Source organism: Somniosus microcephalus, chromosome 5, assembly GCF_052327205.1.
Source record: "Somniosus microcephalus isolate GS21.2 chromosome 5, FLI_Smic_1.0, whole genome shotgun sequence".
NCBI classification, from domain to species: domain Eukaryota; kingdom Metazoa; phylum Chordata; class Chondrichthyes; order Squaliformes; family Somniosidae; genus Somniosus; species Somniosus microcephalus.
In genome coordinates, this window is record NC_140991.1 from 90,077,144 (window position 1) to 90,097,543 (window position 20,400).

At 45.9% G+C, this 20,400-nt stretch overlaps 1 protein-coding gene across 1 annotated transcript in view; it reads right to left on the reverse strand.

The window, feature by feature from the left end:
• Positions 1–20,060, reverse strand: part of cmtm6 (CKLF-like MARVEL transmembrane domain containing 6) — a 113,898-nt gene extending 93,838 nt beyond the window's left edge. The window contains exon 1 of the mRNA XM_085987981.1: positions 19,889–20,060. Within this exon, the coding sequence (XP_085844107.1) occupies positions 19,889–20,050 (162 nt within the window). The 5' untranslated portion in view covers positions 20,051–20,060. The remainder of the gene's footprint in view (positions 1–19,888) is intronic.
• Positions 20,061–20,400: the final 340 nt, after the last annotated feature.

The following is a 20,400-nucleotide window of genomic DNA, read 5'->3' on the forward strand; positions in this document are numbered from 1 at the left end:
GGACAACAGGATTCATTTTGGATTGCTATAGCAAAGAACTGGCACAGACACTAGCTATAGACCATGTGCAGTTCAGATACAATAAACAACTTTGAATTATAGTGACTGCTGTTATATGAGCTGCTACGTTTGCCTCCAAACAGCGAGATGAATTACCAGTTAATTTGTTTTTTGGTGGTGCTGCTTGAGGAAGGAAAGTTGGCAAGACACCAGGACATCTCCCTGCTCTTCTTCAAATAGTGGCATTGAATTTTTAGCGTCTAACTAAATCACTGGAAAAGGCAGATTGTTCCTCGTTTTATCATCTCATCCGAAAGACAGTGCAGTTTCCTTGGGTGGGGGGGGGGGGGGGGGGGGAGGAAGACAGTTCATCTCACAGTCTGTGGGGCGGTCGGTTCTAAGTTCCAGTCACACATTCAGTTACTGGAGCCTCCTGGTAACGGTTTCAGGGGATTACCAAGCTGGGGCCTGGGGCCCAGACTCGGTAACCAGCACCCAGCCCAATAAAGCCAGTTAGCTGCCCCGGGGCAGTCAGGCACCCTCGCAGCCAAGCCTGCACTGTGTGCCCCCACCCCCGTGAATCCAAACTGCATCTACCTGACGCCGTCCCACAGACTGCTGAGCTGCTCCCTCCCGATCCGACAGCAACCTCTCCTGCGATAGGTCCCTCAGCCCGGCCAAGGGTCTGTCCCCCGCTCCGGACTTCTCCAGATAGGCCCCGCCCCGAGAAAACAACCATTCTCTGGCTGACCCCTTGAAATCTTCTTACGGACCCCTGGTTGAGAAGCCCCAGCCTAGATTATGTACTCAAGTCCTGAAGTGAACCCACAACCTGCTGAATGGAGCCAATTCTATATTTAAAGCCTTTGGCAGATGTTAGTGTGGAGAGGCTGATCCTGCTATGGAGGCGTTTAGTTTGTTTTTGTTGCAGGCAATCAATTGCATGGGTCAGGGCTCAAGGGGACAGACACCATGCAACACTAATCCAGTCCAGGCACATTTTGTGCGGAGTGTAAAGTTCCCGCTGTATGATCATTTGTTTCACCTACTTTGTGTGTTAATTATATGGTTGTCTTGAGAGCACATTATTGGTCACTGGTGCCACCATACAACCTAAAAAGCATAGCTTTTCTCTTTTACATGCCTGTAGGATATTTTCTGGAGAATGGTTGCCTTAGTCTTAGAAAGTTGAAAACGAAATGCAAAATCCAATTAACAGGATATCCGATTCCTGGAGACACAGGCCTCGATATTAACCTCCCCCACCCCGCATCCCCACCCAACAACGGACGGGAGGTCGGGGGGCTGGGGGTTAAACACCGAAAAACATGAAACGCGACCCCAACCCAACGCATAAGCAGCGACCGTCATTTGTAAGGCGGTGGGTAACGTGCCATGCAAGTGTTCCATCTTGGAGAGGTGAGACACTTCATTAACACATTTAAATTGGGCTCCCACAGTGCAATTGCGGCCTCTCTCTAGCCCCAGCCGCAATTAGAGACAGAGGGGGAGAAATTGGGTATAACCCCGTTTGGGGCGTTAGAACTGGCGCTGCGCAAATTTTATCGCCAGGCGCAACTTATCACCACCTTGAGCGATATTGGGTTGCTGCGCCCTTAAAGGTGATTGCGGCGTTGATTCAGGCACTGCACGGGAGTCTTAAGGCGCTAACCCGGCGGCGCTACTCAATATGTCGGCAGCCGGGCGCAGCGCAGGTGCTGTCAATAATCGATTACCCCGAGACATGCTGGCGCCGGCCAGCTCTTAAAGGGGCGGGTCAATTAGGAGCAGCAGCCACACTCTGCGCCTTGTAGGCCTCAAAATCGGCGCTGTGCTTTGTGGCGTTCCAAACTTTGAAAATATGGAGAGGGTGAGGCAGAGAGCGGAGCGCTTTACCGATGGGGCATTGGATGCTTTGGTTGGCGAAGTGGAGCGCCGGCGAGCTGTTGTGTACCCAGACAATGGCAGGAGGCCTCATCAGAACGAGTAGCGCAGGGCTTGGAGGGAAGTTTGTCAAAGAGTCACCTCAACCAGCGTGGTGGCCAGGACTCCTGTGCAATGCAGGAAGAAGTTCAACGACCTCACTCGGGTCGTTAGGGTGAGTGCCTTTTTCGCCATCTTCTTCATCCCTGACATTATGGCCAGAGGGTGCGCGAAGCCCCAATGGCCATCTGTCAGCCAGCATCCATGGCCCTTTCTGGAAACACACACGCACATTCAGCTCAATGCATAATGGAAGGGCTATTCTACCATGGGGGGCATGTGATGTCAGCTCAATGCATAATGGAAGGGCTATTCTACCATGGGGTCATGTGATGTCAGCTCAGGCCAGCATGTTTCATCACTTCCCATCCTTTCTCCTGCAGGCCAAGCTGGCCAGGAACCGGAGGGAGCAGCTTCGCACCGGAGGAGGCCCTCCTCAGCTGCAGACACTGACGGACCTGGAGGAACGAGTCCACCAGATTGTTGGAGGCCGGATGACTGGTCCTGTCACCACTGGAGCTGCCGACCCCATTGTGCACAGCAATGGTAAGGTCATCGCCTTTTTGAACTCTCTCCTTCCACTTCTTCCCCCCACCAGCATGCTTTTTCACTCTGGACCCATGTCAAAGCATTGCAGCACTCATGCATCCCTTGCTGCCACCCTGTCCTTTCGCTAAAGCCACTCTTCAACCTCCCTGCTTTCAGATGCTGCATCACCAGCTCGGGAGCCGGGCCCTCAAGCTGCCACTGCCACTGACTCCGGAGGCGATAAGCAGGAGGAAGCTGGACCATCCCTGCCACCCTCAGGCGAGCCAGCCCCTCTGCAGACTGGGGAGACTACTTCCCTGGAGGGGAGCAGGGGGGGAATGCTCTGCGGAGGAAGCAGTTCCAGGAACCAGCGGGCTGCAGCAACGCAAGGGGGGGTAGGGAAGCTCGGGGGCCGTCTCCCCGGAGGGCGAGTCAGGCCGCGAGTACTGCTGCACAGAGCGCAGAAGAGGTGCATTCCCTCGCAGAAATGAGCGCCCAGGCTCGGCTCAGGCACACTGAGCTCATGGCTGCAGTGGCATGGATGCCTGAATCCATCGAGACACTGGCAAGGAGTGTCCAAGACTTCGGGGCAGCACAGGCAAGGAGTGCGCAGGACTTTGGGACAGCACTGGAAAGGACTGTCCACGGCTTCGGGGCAGCACATGGAAAGGACTGTCCAGGGCTTGACCGAAGCAGTGGAAAGGACTGTCCTGGCCTTCAGTGAAGCACTGGAAAGGACTGTCCAGGGCTTCACCGAAGCACTGGCACCTGCCACGCAAGTGCTGAGTGCTGCCACGCAGTCACTCGCTGGTCTCATGCAGACGCATATTGAGGCCACGCGACCAATGACTGCTGCCACCCTCGCTGGATCAGGTGGGATTACCCGGGGCCCTTGCAGCACCACAGCAGGGCATCAATCTGTGGACCAGCCGATTGGTGCGCATGCTGCGGTGCTGCCCCGTCAGAGTGCCAGTGTGTCGGTCGATCAGGGAGCTGCTGTCCGCTCTCAGGATGTCAGCATTCCTGATGCCACCGCTGGCACGTCTCCACTGCAGCTGCCACCACCTGCAGGACAGACTGCTTCCACCCATGCACAGTTGGAGCAGTCAGCAGCCGGGCCCTCCAGGCCCAGAGCTCGTCCAGGCCGTCCCTCAGGGGCATCTGCGCTTTCGGACAGCCAGCAGGCCTCCCCCAGCCTTGATGCAGCCACTGGGGTCCCATTACGGAGGAGCTGCAGGGAGGGAAGGGGCCGATCTCGCAAGAGAAGTAGATCACCATCAAGGGGGAAAGAGTAGAAGATGCAGCCGAGACATCTTATTTGTAGAAATCAAGGCCGTGGATGTTGGTCTGAATGTTAGTAATGTTTTGGATAGTCTCCCGGGTGTGCGAGTCACTTATGTGTTAGTTTTGCTTTCTGTTGCCATTGCTTTGTCATGTTGGAAGGAAGCACATTTAGCAAAATAAACAACTTTTTAAATTTACATTGGCCATGTCTGATATTTACATTCACTGCCCTTCATAGGCTTTGGGTTATCCGGACGGTTCCATTCCTCCTCATCGAATGGCACCAAGCATTCCATCAGAGGGGCCTAGAAGCGGCTTGTTATCAGCCTCTGACGGACAGCCCTTCCAGTTTGTACCTCCCTCCCGTCTTGGTCCTCTTGGTCCTCCTCCTCCTCCGCTGGTGCTTCAGTGGCTGGTGGCATTGGCTGGGTGCGTAGGATGGCGAGGTTATGCAACACGCAACAGACTACGACGAAGTGGGAGACTCGCTCTGGTGAGTACTGCAAGGCGCCTCTGGCATGGTCCAGACAGCGGAACCGCTGCTTCAGCACACCGATGTGTGCTCCACAATGTTCCTCGTCACCTGATGGCTCGCATTGAAGTGCTCTTCAGCAGGAGTGCTGGGCAAACGGAGCAGCGTCCTCAGCCATGGGCACAGAGGATAGCCCTGGTCACCGAGAAGCCAGCCTCCTGGGTGAGCCGGGGCCTCGAATAGGTCTGCAACTGAAGTCTGGAGCAGAATGAAGGCGTCGTGGCTGCTGCCAGGGAACTGCGCATTGACTGCGAGGATCAGCTGTTGGTGGTCACAGACCAACTGAACATTCAAGGAATGGAACCCCTTGCGGTTGCGCAACTCCTCCGGATTCAAAACAGGCGCTCGCAAAGCCACGTGCGTGCAGTCAATGGCGCCCTGCACCATGGGGAAGTCCGCTATTGCTGCGAAGCCCTCTGCGCGCTCCCGCTGCTTCTCCAGTGTCACAGGGAAGGAGATGTACTGCCGCCTCCTTTTAAATAGGGCATCTGTTACTTGACGGATGCCGCAATGCACCGCAAACTGCGATATGTTAGCAATGTTCCCAGTTGCGGCCTGGAAGGAGCCGCTCGCATAGAAATTCAGGACAACAGTCATCTTAGAAACATAGAAGATAGGAGCAGGAGTAGGCCATTCAGCCCTTCGAGCCTGCTCCGCCATTCAATGAGATCATGGCTGATCATCCAAATTCAGTACCCTGTCCCTGCCTTCTCCCCATATCCCTTGATCCCTTTAGCCTTAAGAAATATATCCAACTCTTTTTTGAATATATTTAATGAACTGGCCTCCACCGCCCTCTGTGGCAGAGAATTCCACAGGTTCACCACTCTCTGGGTGAAGAAATTCCTCCTCATTTCAGTCCTAAATGGCTTACCCCTTATCCTTAGACTATGACCCCTGGTTCTGGACTCCCCGGCCATCAGAAACATCCTTCCTGCATCTAGTCTGTCCAGGCCTGACAGAATTTTATAAGTTTCGATGAGATCCCCTCTCAATCTTCTAAACTCCAGTGAGTATAAGCCCAATCGACACAATCTCTCCTCATAAGTCATTCCTGCCATCCCAGGTATCAGCCTGGTGAATCTTCGCTGCACTCCTTCCATGGCAAGAACGTCCTTCCTCAGGTAAGGTGACCAAAACTGCACACAATACTCAAGGTGCGGTCTGACCAAGGCCCTGTACAACTGTAGCAAGACATCCTTGTTCCTGTACTCGAACCCTCTTGCTACGAAGGCCAACATACCATTTGCCTTCTTAACCGCCTGCTGCACCTGCATGCTTACCTTCAGCGACTGGTGCACAAGAACACCCAGGTCTCTTTGCACTTCCCCTTCTCCCAATCTTGACAGCCACCGACAGAGGTCCTGCACCTTATCTGAGGCTGCAGATCTGGCTGAAGCAGGTGGCACAGCTCAGTCACCACCTCCTTTCTGAAGCGCAGCCTTCTAAGACACTGCTCCTCTGACATGTTCAAGTAACAGAACTGCTGTCGGAAAACCCTGGCAGCGTAAGGTCTGGTGTGGCGAAACTGTTGGCCCTTCTCCGTCTGGCCATTCCTGCCCCTCTCTCCCTGCGTCTGTGCCCTTTCCAGATGGTTCAGCAGCAGGATGTTCCCCTCCAATGCAGCCCCCATAATAATAGCGCACAAGAAATTGTAAACATTGTAAATGCTCACCAGCTGGAAGGCGATGGTCAGAAGGCTGAAGTTACTCTGGCCAGCGATGGCTCACTGGTGCAATGGCTCTCAGAGTGCAGCTCAGCAACTCTGTGAAAGTCTCGAGGAAGTTGTGCTCCCAAAATGGCTGCCGCTTTTATACCAGTGCAGTCCCCTTTAAAGAGCGCCCCCCTAGCCCGAGAGCGACTGGGGAACGTTCCAGGTAAGCAGTCCTTATTAGCGCCAGGCGGAACGGAGGGGTGCAACACTGAATTTCCGCTCCGGGGCGCCCAAAAGGCGTTGCACACTGAAATGATGTCATGGTCTGCCTGCGCCTGCGAGGGGGCGCTAAGGTTTAGCGCTGGTGCAAAATGCCCACTCAATATGGGAGGAGGCACTGGGTTCACTGTGCCCGGCCAAAAATTGGCTAACGCCCCACTTCTCGGCCTCTTTAGGCGCTAATTGGAGGCGCTGCCAACCGAATTTCTCCCCCAGAGTATTCTGGGACTATTAGCTCGCTGGTTCACCTCCTGAGCGAGGAGACAATATATTGACAAAAGAGCAGTTTCTGACAGGAAGTAAAAGTAGTTAATCTCATCTGTTTTTGCAATCATAGCAGAGAGACTGAGGAAATGCCTGGCTGCTGGCCTCCTTTTGAATTGTGATCCCCAAACAGAATGGGTCTCCCTGCTCGTGCCCAGGTTGCAGCCTTTAGAAACATAGAAGATAGGAGCAGGAGTAGGCTATTCGGCCCCTCAAGCCTGCTCCGCCATTCAATGCGATCATGGCTGATCATCCAAATTCAGTACCCGATAGAAACATAGAAGATAGGAGCAGGAGTAGGCCTTTCTGATCACAGTCCCCACACTTCTACTTGGTGAATACAATGGATGGTACTCAAACTCACTCTGTGAGAGTGATGGTATAATCCCAGTCTCCTTTCTGTCCCAGACCCTGCAGCACATGTTTCCCACTCTTCCTTCTCTGGCTCTGAGCTGACTGATTTAATGTGATGCTGCCCTTGTTCACAAACACAATCAGTGATGTGAGACTAGAAACTGGAGCGAGAGGGTGGGAGACTTCAGCTGGGATAAGAGAAGCTACAGTGCGGTCAAATTCAAGAGAGAATTGCAGTCAGGCAGCTGTTTTTCTGTGGGATGGTGTGGAAAGGGGTTCTGGTGAATATATGTTGGGGAGAGTTAGCTAAATAACACTTGTACTTACTGCTGAAAGAGGTTTCTCATATACTTGTAAAGCAGGAAATTTAAATTTGTCTGAGTCTGGTACTGGTTAAATGTAGGGTTGACAATAAAAATGTTCTATATTGTATTTTCATAGTACAGTGTGAAGAAATACACAAGAGGTATGAAGTGAAATGAGACTTAACTGGAAACTGGTGCTGAGAAGCTGGCAGTTCTGAGGTGTTCCCGAGTTTATACAACTGGAAAATTGTGCACCTGGTTGCGAGAAAGGTGAAGAGGTGAATTGCTTTAGCTGCAAGTGTTTTTGACAGACGATGGAAATGACTATGGAGAAAGAGAGATGCGTCATGGGATGTGAAAAGGAACACGTATGAGGCTCGTGTCCAGTTGACACTTGGGTATGGTGCGGCGAGCTGGATGCTGATTAAGGTACAGAACCAGGGACTGGATGCGGTGAAAGATGAATGTGGGGTATTCGCTGGAAGGAAAGAGCGCGCTGAATCTTGAGAAGTGCAATGTGCAAGCATGCTACAACGAGCAGTATGCAATGGCAGGGCATCTGTTGCTGAAGACTGGTATCCTTGGACGATGATAGAATGGGTGCCAACTGGAAAAAGATTGTGTGGAGGACCAAACCAGAGATGATGGGACTGTGTTGTTCCGGCCAATTAAAACAGTGAGGAAACTAGTCATTAAACAAAATAATTATATATTTTTTGTCAACTACATTAAAATTAGCACTAAATTTCTCACCAAAAGTAAAATTACAATTTGAGATAAAGAGACAATATTAATACTAAAATCTAAATTTCTAAAGCGTTGGTCAGGCATCGACAACTTTGGGAACAAATGTTGAAAATTGAAACAGACAAATAAAGTTTTAGCCGTCAAACAGCATTTCCTGTGGCATTGCATAAGAAGGGAAACAACTGTAATTTTTTTTTAAAAACATAAATTAGATACTTTTTCTTTTAAATCCTGAAAAGACTAGAACAAAAATAAAGCAAAAAATAGTATTTTGACCAAAGATTTTTCATAATTAAAATTTGGGAACAAAAGACAACCAAAACTAGAGCTGAATACAAGACTAAAACTTCAGAAATTAAACTAAAACTAAATTATTTTCAGGACTAAAACAACATGAGAAGACATTGTATGGGAAGATTTTAGAGCTGACACATGGGAGAATGCAATGTAAAGGCCTTGTGGCATCTACAGCCAGTCTCATCAAGACAATTCACTCAGTAAACGTACACTCAATCCTCTTGATTTGCAGAAAGAGATATTTGTTGATAATTTGTATAGTGCACCCCTAACCTTCTATCCAGATCAACACAATCTGAAGACTAAACCTGAAATCTTCCTGATCTGTGTAGCTTAGTACCACATCAGCCAATGTACTTAACCAAGAGCATTTGGAGGAGCTTATCTTTTGAAACTTTTAGAGTAAGCTTACTGCAGTCATCTTAATTTTCTATGGTTCTAATGCTACAAGCTTGTCAGTCACTAAGATTTCACAAAAAAGTGTAACGGGTGAGATTATCCAGGATATGTCAATATTTGCGTTGTTTCCATTTACTTTTTACTGCTTTTTCCTTGCCTTTATTTCCCACCTTTATAGTTTGATACAGTTTTATACCAATGGATTTATTCATCGTGTGAAACTACTCTATTATCCGTAGTGATTAGACAGGAGCTGAACAGTACGGGTAGGCTCTGTCTCATCAGTACAAAACTAACATCCTTAACGTGAAACAATAAGAAAGAACTTGCATTTCTATAGAACATCCCATAGAACTTTACAACCAATTAATTACTTTTTGAATTGCAGTCACTGTTGTTATGTAAGCAAATATGGCAGCCAATTTCTGCACATCAAATTCCCACAGATAGGAAATTAATAAATGTCCAGATAATCTGCTTTTGGTGGTGTTGCTCGAGGGAGGAATGTTGAATAGGACACGAGGAGAACTCTTTGCTCTTCAAATAATGCCACAGGATCTTTTCAATGTCCTTTAGAGCAGGAAGCCAGGGCCTTGGTTTAAGGTCTCAAGCAAAAGACAGCACCTCCAACAAGGCAGCCCTCCACGGAAGCAATAGCCTAGATTATGTGCTAGAATCCACAGTGGGACTTGAACTCAGGCTTGCAACTCAGAGGGTACTACGCATTGAGCTAAATAGCCACTGTTAATGCATGCTGGATTACGTATGATGTTAACTATTGTATGCAAGGCCCAATAGACCAAAGAAGCAGAGTGACAACTATTCCACACATATCTAATAATTCTTTGGGATATTCTGGTTCCTTTAATTTAATAAACTCTCACATATAAAGAAAGACTTGCATTTATATAGCGCCTTTCACGACCACTGGATGTCTCAAAGCACTTTACAGCCAATGAAGTACTTCTGGAGTTGTACTGCGGGAAATGCAGCAGCCAATTTGCGCACAGCAAGCTCCCACAAACAGCAATGTGAAAATGACCAGATACCTGTAATCTGTTTTTGTTATGTTGATTGAGGGATAAATATTGGCCAGGACACCGGGGATAACTCCCCTGCTCTTCTTCGAAATAGTGCCATGGGACCTTTGACGTCCACCTGAGAGCGCAGACGGGGGTCTCAGTTTAACGTCTCATCCAAAAGACGGCATCTCCGACAGTGCAGCACCCCCTCAGTACTGCACTGGAGTGTCACCTTAGATTTTTGTGCTCAAGTCCCTGGAGTGGGACTTGAACCCACAACCTTCTGACTCAAAAGGTGAATGTGCTACGCACTGAGCCACAGCTGACACTAGCACTATCTGGTACAGCTTAGGTCAAATATTGCTGCCTCCATAGACCCTGACAAAAAGCCCCTGTCCCATGCATGCCAACTATTCACGTTTTATGGAGACAGTTAAAGTCTGAAGTCAAAAATCACAGAAACATAGGAACAGAAGTAGGTCATTCAGCTCCTTGAACGTGTTCCACCACTGTATTAGATCATGGATGGATAACCTGTACCTCACGGTGCGCTGGAAAACTGACAGGGAAAGTGTTGTTTCCCAGTCACATTTTTCCAGCACAACTATGTCATGTGGCTCTTGCACTCAGTGGAGCAGAATCTGAATGATGGAGAGGGAAAGGAATTGATGACTTGGCTGCAGCGTGAAGCTTCTGGCTGAATTTTCTTTCATTTAGTGGAAGGGGTGAGCTTGTTTTCTTATCTAATCCTAATTTTATCCTCCGAGAAGCTGGAGCTGGTTTTGTCATGTCTTGGAGGTTGCTCTTTTTGGCGCCAGTGTGGTCCGTTTGACGCAGGCCGCTGGCACGAGTGTAGTCGGTGGAACTGCAGCTCAAGGGAATGTTGAGAAATTTAAAATGGCATATAAAAAAATGCACACATGACAGCTGTAGTGTGCAGCAGTAGGAGCACACTGATCAGCCAAATCAGGGGAAACAGAGGAGCCTCTTATAAAGAGCATACCACTGTGAACTCTTTAGGATTTATAAACACAAATTCAGAGATCCTGAGGTAGCATTATAGAAACATTACACACCAGTTGACACACGTAAAACGCATTTGTTTTCACTTCACAATCCTGCACTAACAAGTCAAGTAAGCTACATTACTTTGGTGCCGAGATGGAAATGTTCATATTTATTTTGGTCTCAGGTTGAAGTGAACACTTTTGAGGTTTGGCTTCATGTCAGTGATAAAACAGCTCCACAGGGACTACAGACTTCCTTTCCCCGAGTTGCATTTGATGAAGTAATCAACAGGAATTTTTTTTTTGACCCGGAAAATCAGTCATCTGAACTGCAGCAAAATAACAAAGACCTCAGAATACACCAATGGCTTGTAGTGGTAATAGGAAAGTACAACTATGTGTCATACTACAATGGAAGCAAATACTTGTTTTGGGGATTTCCCCAAAAGAATTGTGTAAATATCATTTAATGAACTGCACTAATTTCAAAACAAATGAACCAAGGGAAACTTTACAATTTAAAAATTTAAAGTGATTTATGTCCCTTTGACAGTTCTCTCCCATCCCCCTCTCTGAGGAACTACTTCACTCAGAGGGTGGTAGGTCCATGGAATATGCTGCCCCAAAAAGCTGTCGAAGCTACATCATTACATAAATTTAAAACAGAAATAGACAGTTTCCTAGTAGAAAAGGGAATTAAGGGTTACGGGGAGCGGGCAGGAATTTGGACATGAGTCTAGGTTCGGATAGGTCATGGCCCTGTGGGTAGCGGAGCGGGCCCAGGGGCCGTGTAGCCTGATCCTGCTCCTGTTTTCGTGTGTCTAATGCTGTTAGATTCAGGAGATAGTCCTGTCATAGTGGATTGGCGGTTAGGATCAGATCAGCCATGATCTTATTGAATGGCGGAGCAGGCTCGAGGGGCCAATTGGCCTACTCCTGCTCCTATTTCTTATGTTCTTATGTTCTTTATGATCAGTTGTCACTTTACAGTAGTTTGTCCAAGTGACCATTATGCATATGCAAGTGTAGCATCATTGGTTGCATGGGCATCACTGCCAAGCTTAATCCCACCCTCACCTGAGATCCACGTGTGTATACTTCCAACAGGGATCACAGGATAGTGATCTAGAATGGCAATCCTAACCAGTTCCCCATCTCTAAGCTGAGGCCAATATTAGCACCACAACCATCTTCAGTTGAGATCAGACATTGACCTTCCTGCTCTGTATGACTCGTCTAAAAAAGGACTAAAATCAGGATCTTGAATGTCTGTACAGCCTGAACATTCCAAAACAACATGGTGCAGTATTGGCATGTGCCAGGAATCTTCTGATCCAATTAAAGAAAGAACTTGCATTTATATAGCGCCTTTCATGACCTCAGGATGTCCCAAAGGGCTATACAGCCAAGTAGGCTGTTTTTGAAGTGTAGTCACTGCTGTAATGTAAGAACCGTGGCAGCCAATTTGCACTCAAGTCTCTGACCAAGTCCACAACCTTCTGACTCAGAGGTAAGAGTGCTACCACTGAGCCGTGGCTGACACCTCCATTTGCTGCTCTAACTTCTTATGCCCTACATCAATAATGACAAAGCAATACTTTCAATAAATACTGAATAACATTAAACACAACAGTGTCTTACTCAACACACATCTGTTAATTCTATATATAGATATGTAAAATAAGAATGAGCTATTTATGGCAATTTCCCAATTTAATGCTAACATTATTCTTAAGCAATTGAATCCCATTAAACACACAGCTAGATTTGTCAAAGGAATTTATACTTGTATCAGAATTATACCTAGATCAGGATTTTCATTTTACTAAAGTTCTGATTAAAATAGCCAAATTGTAAAGCCTGATTTTCAAATATGAATAAGAACAGAAAATACTTAAGGAACATTCCAGGATGAGAATAAGTCCGTGTCTTATTCTCAGTTATTAATGTAAAAGATACAGCTCCAGATCTCCTGTTGCATTGCTAACAAAGAGTGGAAGCAGTGAGATATACTTGAGCAATATGGGTCAGCACAGTGAGCATACACATACCACAGAGGGATCAAAGTTTGCGTGGCCACAGAGACTGAAGAGCGCAGTGAAAGAACCATGAATTACTGTTCGTGGCTTCCCTCTCCTGCCACTTGCAAGTCTTGGTCCTAGCATGAGTTGCTCAGGCTAGTTCTCTCCTGCCACATACTTTGCCCTCTTTCGCGCTACCTTCTCCCGTTCTTTCCTGCTATCCAGACCATGCTTGGCTTCTCTCTCCCTTTGCCCACAAGGCTTGGTCCTGCAAGCTCTCTCCTAATTACTAATTAACTAGTTTAAAATTTTATTCGGTGGCACTTCCTTTTAAATTGCATCGGTTCCCACTCCTGAACGGAAAAGTCATCTGCTCCAGATGAACGTATCCAGAGGCACCAGATAGCCATTTTTGCTTCTTGGTCCCCAAGCCAACCTAATAATCTTTTCATTAATTTTCCATTAATTGAGCCTAGGCAACAGCAGTAGTTAAATTTTTTAGTGCTTATATTTATTGGTCCCGCTTCCCACTCTCAATCCATGGATAAGCCACTCCTGACACCATTTTAGTTCATTATGGAGAAGCCGGTAGCATTTTATTGGGACCTATTTCTTTTAAGCGTCACAATGACTTCCTGTAACACTTCCTCGAACACATTTTGTTGATAAGACTTGTATTGTTATCCTCTAACACACCATGAGCATAGTCATGGAAAATTATATATTAAAAGTCTTCCATATAGTGTGAATTTCATGTAAGTGTCACACTTACTTTATGTAACACTTTCCCCATCCCACTTTTCCACTATACCTTGAGCAACAATACCAGATATCCAATTGTCTGTTACATATTGATGTTATTTATGGGAGAACATAGTAGGGTGAATAAGGAAGCAATATGGTCAATGATAGCTTTTCCTACCCATCCATATATGAATCAGATGGTTATTTGAGCCAATCATAAAAGCATGACTTTTTTTGTGCTACAATGACATACACTTTTAAAAGACTCTTAATCATATACCTGTATTGATCCATTTTGAGTGAGAAAAGTAGAACAAACAGCTGGAGATAATATCAGCCAAGGGACTGTTGCTCCAGCAAGTTGCTTCAGCGTTAATGTCAGTGCGATCACCATCTTTACAGAATGATTGTACGTCGCCCTGAATGTGTTTTTCTTGGTCGCTGTTAAGTATTTGCTGTTTTCACAGATCCTCAGCAAAGGTGGAATAAGTGAAGCATACAGATAGTTCATAATCAGTCACTAAAACTGCCAGTGACATGAAGCAGACATTTTACTGGGATTCTATTCAACTATCATCATCCCAGCTCTATCTGTATCAGCTGTGGCTCAGTCAGTAGCTCTCTTGCCTCGAGTCAGAAGGTTCAAGTCCAACTCCAGAGACTTGAGCACAAAATTTAGGCTGACACTCGAGTCCAGTACTGAGGGAGAGCTGCACTGCCGGAGGTGCCGCCTTTCGGATGAGATATTAAACCAAGGCCTCGTCTGGCCTCTCAGGCGGACATAAAAGATTCCATGGCACTGTTTTGAAGAGCAGGGAAGTTCTCCCCAGTGTGCTGGCTAATATTTAACCGGGCTAATATTTATATCTCAATCAACATCACTAAAATACATTATCTGGTCATTATCGCATTGCTGTTTGTAGAACCTTGTAAAGTGCAAATTGGCTGCCATGCTTCCTACATTACAACAGTGACTACACCTAAAAAGTACTTCACTGGCTGTAAGGCGCTTTGGGGCGTCCTGAGGTTGTGAATGGCGCTATATAAATGCAAGTCTTTCTTTTGTTCTTTCTTTATCTATTCCACAAAACAGAATACTGGGTTAAACAACAAGCACTCCATAAATATGATTCATTCTGAAAAGGTTGATATTGAAAAAAAAACTGACAGATCGGTAATTATTGATTAAGCGTACCCATCCAGTTATAACCTCCTGCAATAAATGTACGTATCACAGAATCACAGAAACCCCACAGTGCAGATAGAGGCCGTTTCGGCCCATCGAGCCTGCACCGACACATATCCCACCCGATCCCCGTAACCCCTACACCAACACATATCCCACCCTATCCCCGTAACCCCACGTATTTAATCCCCCTAACACTAAGGGTCAATTTATCATAGCAAATCAACCTAACCCGCACATCTCCCTAGATATAAAAACATCAGCCCAGATTTTCACGTGGAGTTATGCTGAGGAGCCGGCATAACTCCAGTGGAAGGTGGAGAAAGGTGCAGCAGAAGCCAAGCTTCTGGCACCATGCCACTTGCGGGGATTTCCACTGGAAATGATGGGGATGGGCATTCAACGTCTGCCCATATGTAAATGACAGATGCACATTATTCAATATATTTTCCATCATTTTCATCATAGCAACGTTGGAAGGGATACCCATTCATCCCTGGTGTCCAGCAATGTGGGTGTTGCTGGAGAACCCGTTTAAAATGTAAAGGGCTAAGAAAAGACTACGCTGTAGAGCAATCGATTGCATTGGCCTATGTGCTGTTTTCAAAATCCACCCCCTGCCCCAATTCACCCAACAGATCAGCAATCACCAGCCATGCTGGTAAATTAGTCGAGGTTGGGGTGCATCTTCCGGCCATGCCACACTTTGACTTTCACCAGTGTAATGGTTAAATGGAAGAATCAGACTGTTGCATCTAGCATGCATTGCTGGTGAAAGGATTCTGGAATGGATTTTGAGAGAGATGCGTTCAGAGACAATTAAGTGTTTTTTTTATTGGTTTCTGGAAAATTAAGTGTTTACCTTACAGGTAGATAGCTAAATTTCTTCCCCTGATGCACAAGTTACATAAATAAATAAATCTGTGCACTTCCCCAACCCACCTCAAGCGTGTAGTCCTGCCCGTGATCTGTTCCCAACCGGTTTTTACAACTATGCACACTTTGGATTTGTGCGTATAGAAACCGTTTTTTTAAGCACAAGGCCCGAGAGCCTGGAAATGGATTAGCAATGGGGCTTATGGGCTACAAGTGGGCCCGAGAGGCAAATAATTCACCAGAGTCAAGTTGGGGCTGATCTGGGGACTTGGGGGGAGGGGTGGGGAAGGGAATGGGGTACAGTGGGCAAGAACATGGAGCAGGGCCAGATTTGGAAGGACTCAGGCAGGTGGGTGGAGGTGCAGCATCAGCAGGTAGGACTGATGGTAACAGAGCATTAAAAATAAAATATAGCAGATCTCTCGTGGCATTGCGCAGGACTGCACAGGGAACACAGATAGCTCTCGGAGCCGAACTTAACAACAACTGCTTGCGTATCTATAGCGCCTTTAACGTAGGATTACATCCGCAGATGACGAAAAGCTCTAGACCCAACAGAGTTTAGGCCTTGGGAGCAATACTTAGTAGATTCATTACAAGCTGGAATTGGGCAATTTTATGGGTAGGCTGAAACACTTCTTTGCAAAATTTTTTGAATACATGTTTATTGTATTAAATTGTATTTTTTACCAGTGTGTTAGCTAGCTGAGGAAAAAAGCATGGCACTTATTTAATATTTAGAGCGATGTGATTGGTTCGACTTCTTGCTAGCAGCCTGCATATAAGTGAATCAAAATTTTAAAATTTGCAGTCAATCAGCTGCAAAAAAAATGTGGTTCTGAGAAAGTTTGATGCCTGAAGTCTAATGGGCAAATAGGACATGTATACAATTCTACAGTTTTAGTTATGCTAACATTGAATCAGAGTGCTGCAGTAAAGAAACAAACCATTTGACCCACCAAGTCTGAGCCAGTACTTTTCTCCATAAGAATCACCTAGTCTAATCCCACTCTCCTGCCCGCTCCCCAAGCACTTTAATACTCTTAGCCAAGCAACTCTCCAATCCTTTTTTAAACGTTCTCATGGACTTTGCTTCAACAACAGGTTATAGCAGAGAATTCTACATTCTCTGACCTCTAATTCTTTTTATAATTATCTTAAATTTGCTCTGTCTTGTCCACCAGTGGAAACAATCTATCATTATTTACCGTCACACAATCCTTCATAATCTTCACTCTTCAACCTTCTCAGTTCAAGTGAAAACGCCAGAACTTCTCAACACTCACGATAACCGTTGCCCCTTATCCCTGGTAACATCCTCGTAAATCTACGCTGTGTCTTTTCCATTACTTATATTTCCTTCCTATAACAAGGTGTCCAAAACTGCACACAAAAATGTTATATATTACATAAGATATTTAGATAGGTGAGAAAAATCTTCATAACTTATGAATTATTTATTTTTGATCTATTAGATAATCTTCACAAGAGTGGAGCTGACTAGGCATTACACTGCGTACTGCTATTATACAACAGGTGCGGGGTTGAATTTGTTTAAACTGAAAATTCTCTATTTTTATTACAAGTACAGCATGTTAACACTCCCCAGTATAAGCTCTCACTCATCTCTCTGGAGAAATAAATTGCCTGTTTCGACAAATCCTCGCAGTGGTTGTGAAATCGCTCTACTCCTCCGATTTACTTTCTGTCTGGAAGATAGGGACTCATGCTGGGGTATCGAATCATGCGTGTCAGCAGCCCTGAATGACCTCATCCAAGCTACAATGTTTTGGCAGGCTGTTCACATGTGTAAGGGAAGGGGTGGGGAAATCATAACCGAGCGCTCACCTGACATTCACATGGGAACTGCAGGATGATTAGTCCCATCCTTAGCCTCTGTACACTGAAGCCAATTAGTTTCCACTGCTCCCCCAGATTAAATCAGTTAACTCTATAATGACCAGGGATCACACATGGAAGCTTCCCAACCTGCACAACTCAGTACCACAACACACAGTCACTTACAAAGAGCATTACATTCAGAAAGCCATTTCAATTTCTTGCAATGCTATTTTTATATATAAGTCATAGGAACGGGAGTAGGCCATTGAGCCCCTCGAGCCTATTCCATCATTCAATGAGACCATGGCTGATCTGCGACCTAACTCCATATACCCGCCTTCAGCCCATATCCCTTAATACCTTTGGTTAACAAAAAGCTATCAATCTTTGATTTAAAATCAACAATTGCTCTTAGTAACAATTGCCGTTTGCGGAAGAAAGTTCCAAACTTCTACCATCCTTTGTGTGTAGAAGTGTTTCCTAATTTCACTCCTGAAAGGTCTGGCTCTAATTTTTAAACTATGTCCCCATGTCCTAGGATCTCCAACCAGCAGAAATCGTTTCTCTCTAGCTACCTTATCTGTTCCCCTTAATATCTTGAAAACTTCGATCAGATCACCCCTTAACCTTTTAAATTCTAGGGAATACAACCCTAATGTGTGTAAATTAACCCTTGAAGTCCAGGTATCATTCTGGTAAACCTATGTTGCACTCCCTCCAAGGCCAATATATCCTTCCTAAAGTGTGGTGCCAGAACTGCTCACAGTACTCCAGGTGTGGTCTAACCAGGGCTTTGTATAGCTGCAGCATAATTTCTACCCCCTTGTATTCTAGTCCTCTAGATATAAAGGCCAGCATTCCATTAGCCTTTTTGATTATTTTCTGTACCTGTTCATGACATTTTAATGATCTATGTACCTGGACCCCCCCCCCCCCCCAAGTCTCTTTGGACCTCCATTGTTTTTAGCTTTTCACCATTTAGAAAGTACCCTGTTCTATCCTTTTTCAGTCCAAAGTGGATGACCTCACATTTGCTTACATTGAAATCCATTTGCCACAGTTTTGCCCATTCACTTAATCTGTTGATATACCTTTGTAATTTTATGCTTTCATCTACACTGCCTACAATGCCGCATATTTTTGTGTCATTGGCCAATTTAGATATATGACATTTTATGCCATCATCTAAGTCGTTAATAAATACTGTGAATAGTTGAGGCTCCAACAAAGATCCCTGTGCGACAGCACTAGTCACATCCTGCCAAGTTGAGTGCCTACCCATTATCCCTACTGCCTGTCTCCTGCCTCTCAGTCAATTTCCTAACCAGGTCAATAATTTGCCCTCAATTCTGTGGGCTTCTACCGTAGTCAACAATCTCTTATGTGAGACTTTATCAAATGCCTTCTGGAAGTCCATATAAATAACATCCATGGACATTCTCTTGTCCACTACTTTAGTCACCTCCTCAAAATATTAAAATCAGGTTTGTCAGGCATGACCTACCTTTCACAAAGTCTTGGTATTACTTTACATATTTAGTTTACTGACTCTATGCAAAGAGAAATATTTGAATACAATATTAAATTTGCCTTTAGGTAACTTACTAAGTAACTATCATGTTCATGGCGGTCTAGTTTTCACAGACTGCACTGTCTGTGCCATAGTTAATAGTTCATCTTCTGACTTTCTCTCCTCCCTCTTCCCCCCCCCCCTCAAATAGTGGGTCCCATGGGGTCCATTCTCTGTTCCATTCCAACATCAATAACTTCCCTACTCACCATCCAATCCTACCCACTTTGCTGTCAGGTTAGCTGTACTCTGTGCTGCCAAATGCAAGGAGCCAGTTCAGCTTGTCATTGTGCACTTGGAGGTTTCTGCACCACCTCCAATGGGCCAAAGGATGAAGAATATGTCAGGGAAAGCAGTGCAGGGTGGTCATTATATTGATACTCTTCGGAGACCAATACCAACAGTAAAAGAACTATAATTCATTTATTCTTTCACAGGGCCTTAAAGCTGTGGGCCTCCTCATCTTAACTTCACCAGTCTACAGCCCAATTTAGTGGTGTCCAGCTAGAGTTGCCAACCCTCCGGGATTGCCCTGGAGTCTCCAAGAATTTAAGTTTATTTTCGGGACATTGTTGTGAGCAATCCAGGAGAAAAATCATAGCAGCATTAAAAAAATGTTTTTTTCCATTTTCTTTGAACGCTTTCGTTTATTCGTCATAGAAAAATTGGAAATGGGGGAGGAGGGCTGTTTGACTATGTAGGGCCGTCGGATGCGAGAGGTCTTGAGATGAAGCCTCCAGGAATAGTTCCAAGCAGAGTTGGCAACCCTATGTCCAGCACTTACATGTCATCGCATACATGTTTCGCCAATTTTTAAAAAAAACCCAGTATTATTGTTCCACTTGGGTGAAATCTAAACCTGTGAATTCGCTCAAGGCCCCTGACGCGCGAATTTATTTTCAAACGTTGAATCTTGCCATTCTTGCGAAACAAGCCCAATCCACGTGGGACGGACAACCAAGCAAGCAGTCACTGCCCAATAGTGAAAACTCACCACTTCCACCACCTTCATGCTGCCTCTGTGAGAGCACAGGTACTGTCGACTGCAGAAGCTGTTGGTGGCCTGGATGGGTTCAGTGGTTGTCTGGTAAACCTCCTCCGAGTCCATGGCTCCGTTGCCGTGTCCCTCTGGATGTGGCATCGTATCGCTGACCATTTAATACTTTCTCTGCAAATAAAACCCCCCGCAAAACGATCACCTCACCGTCGGACTTTTTTTTTTAAAAGAAACTCGAAAGCGAAACTATACCGAGTCCCCGGGAATTGGTTCCTTTGTGAACTGATGGGGGTTTTTTTTTTCAAAAGGAAAAATATTTGTGGACGATCACACCCTCAAAAAATATTCCGTCAATAAACATCCATCCGAAGATTTTACGCCGCCGTTTCTTCTCAACTCCGGGGGCGCAAAGTTCCGCCGATCGCCTCTCGAGAGAAAACAAAAGAACAAATCTGCGAACAGAAAGAGGGATGTTGATCAGGAGAGGCGGTGAATCCGGATCCAACCCG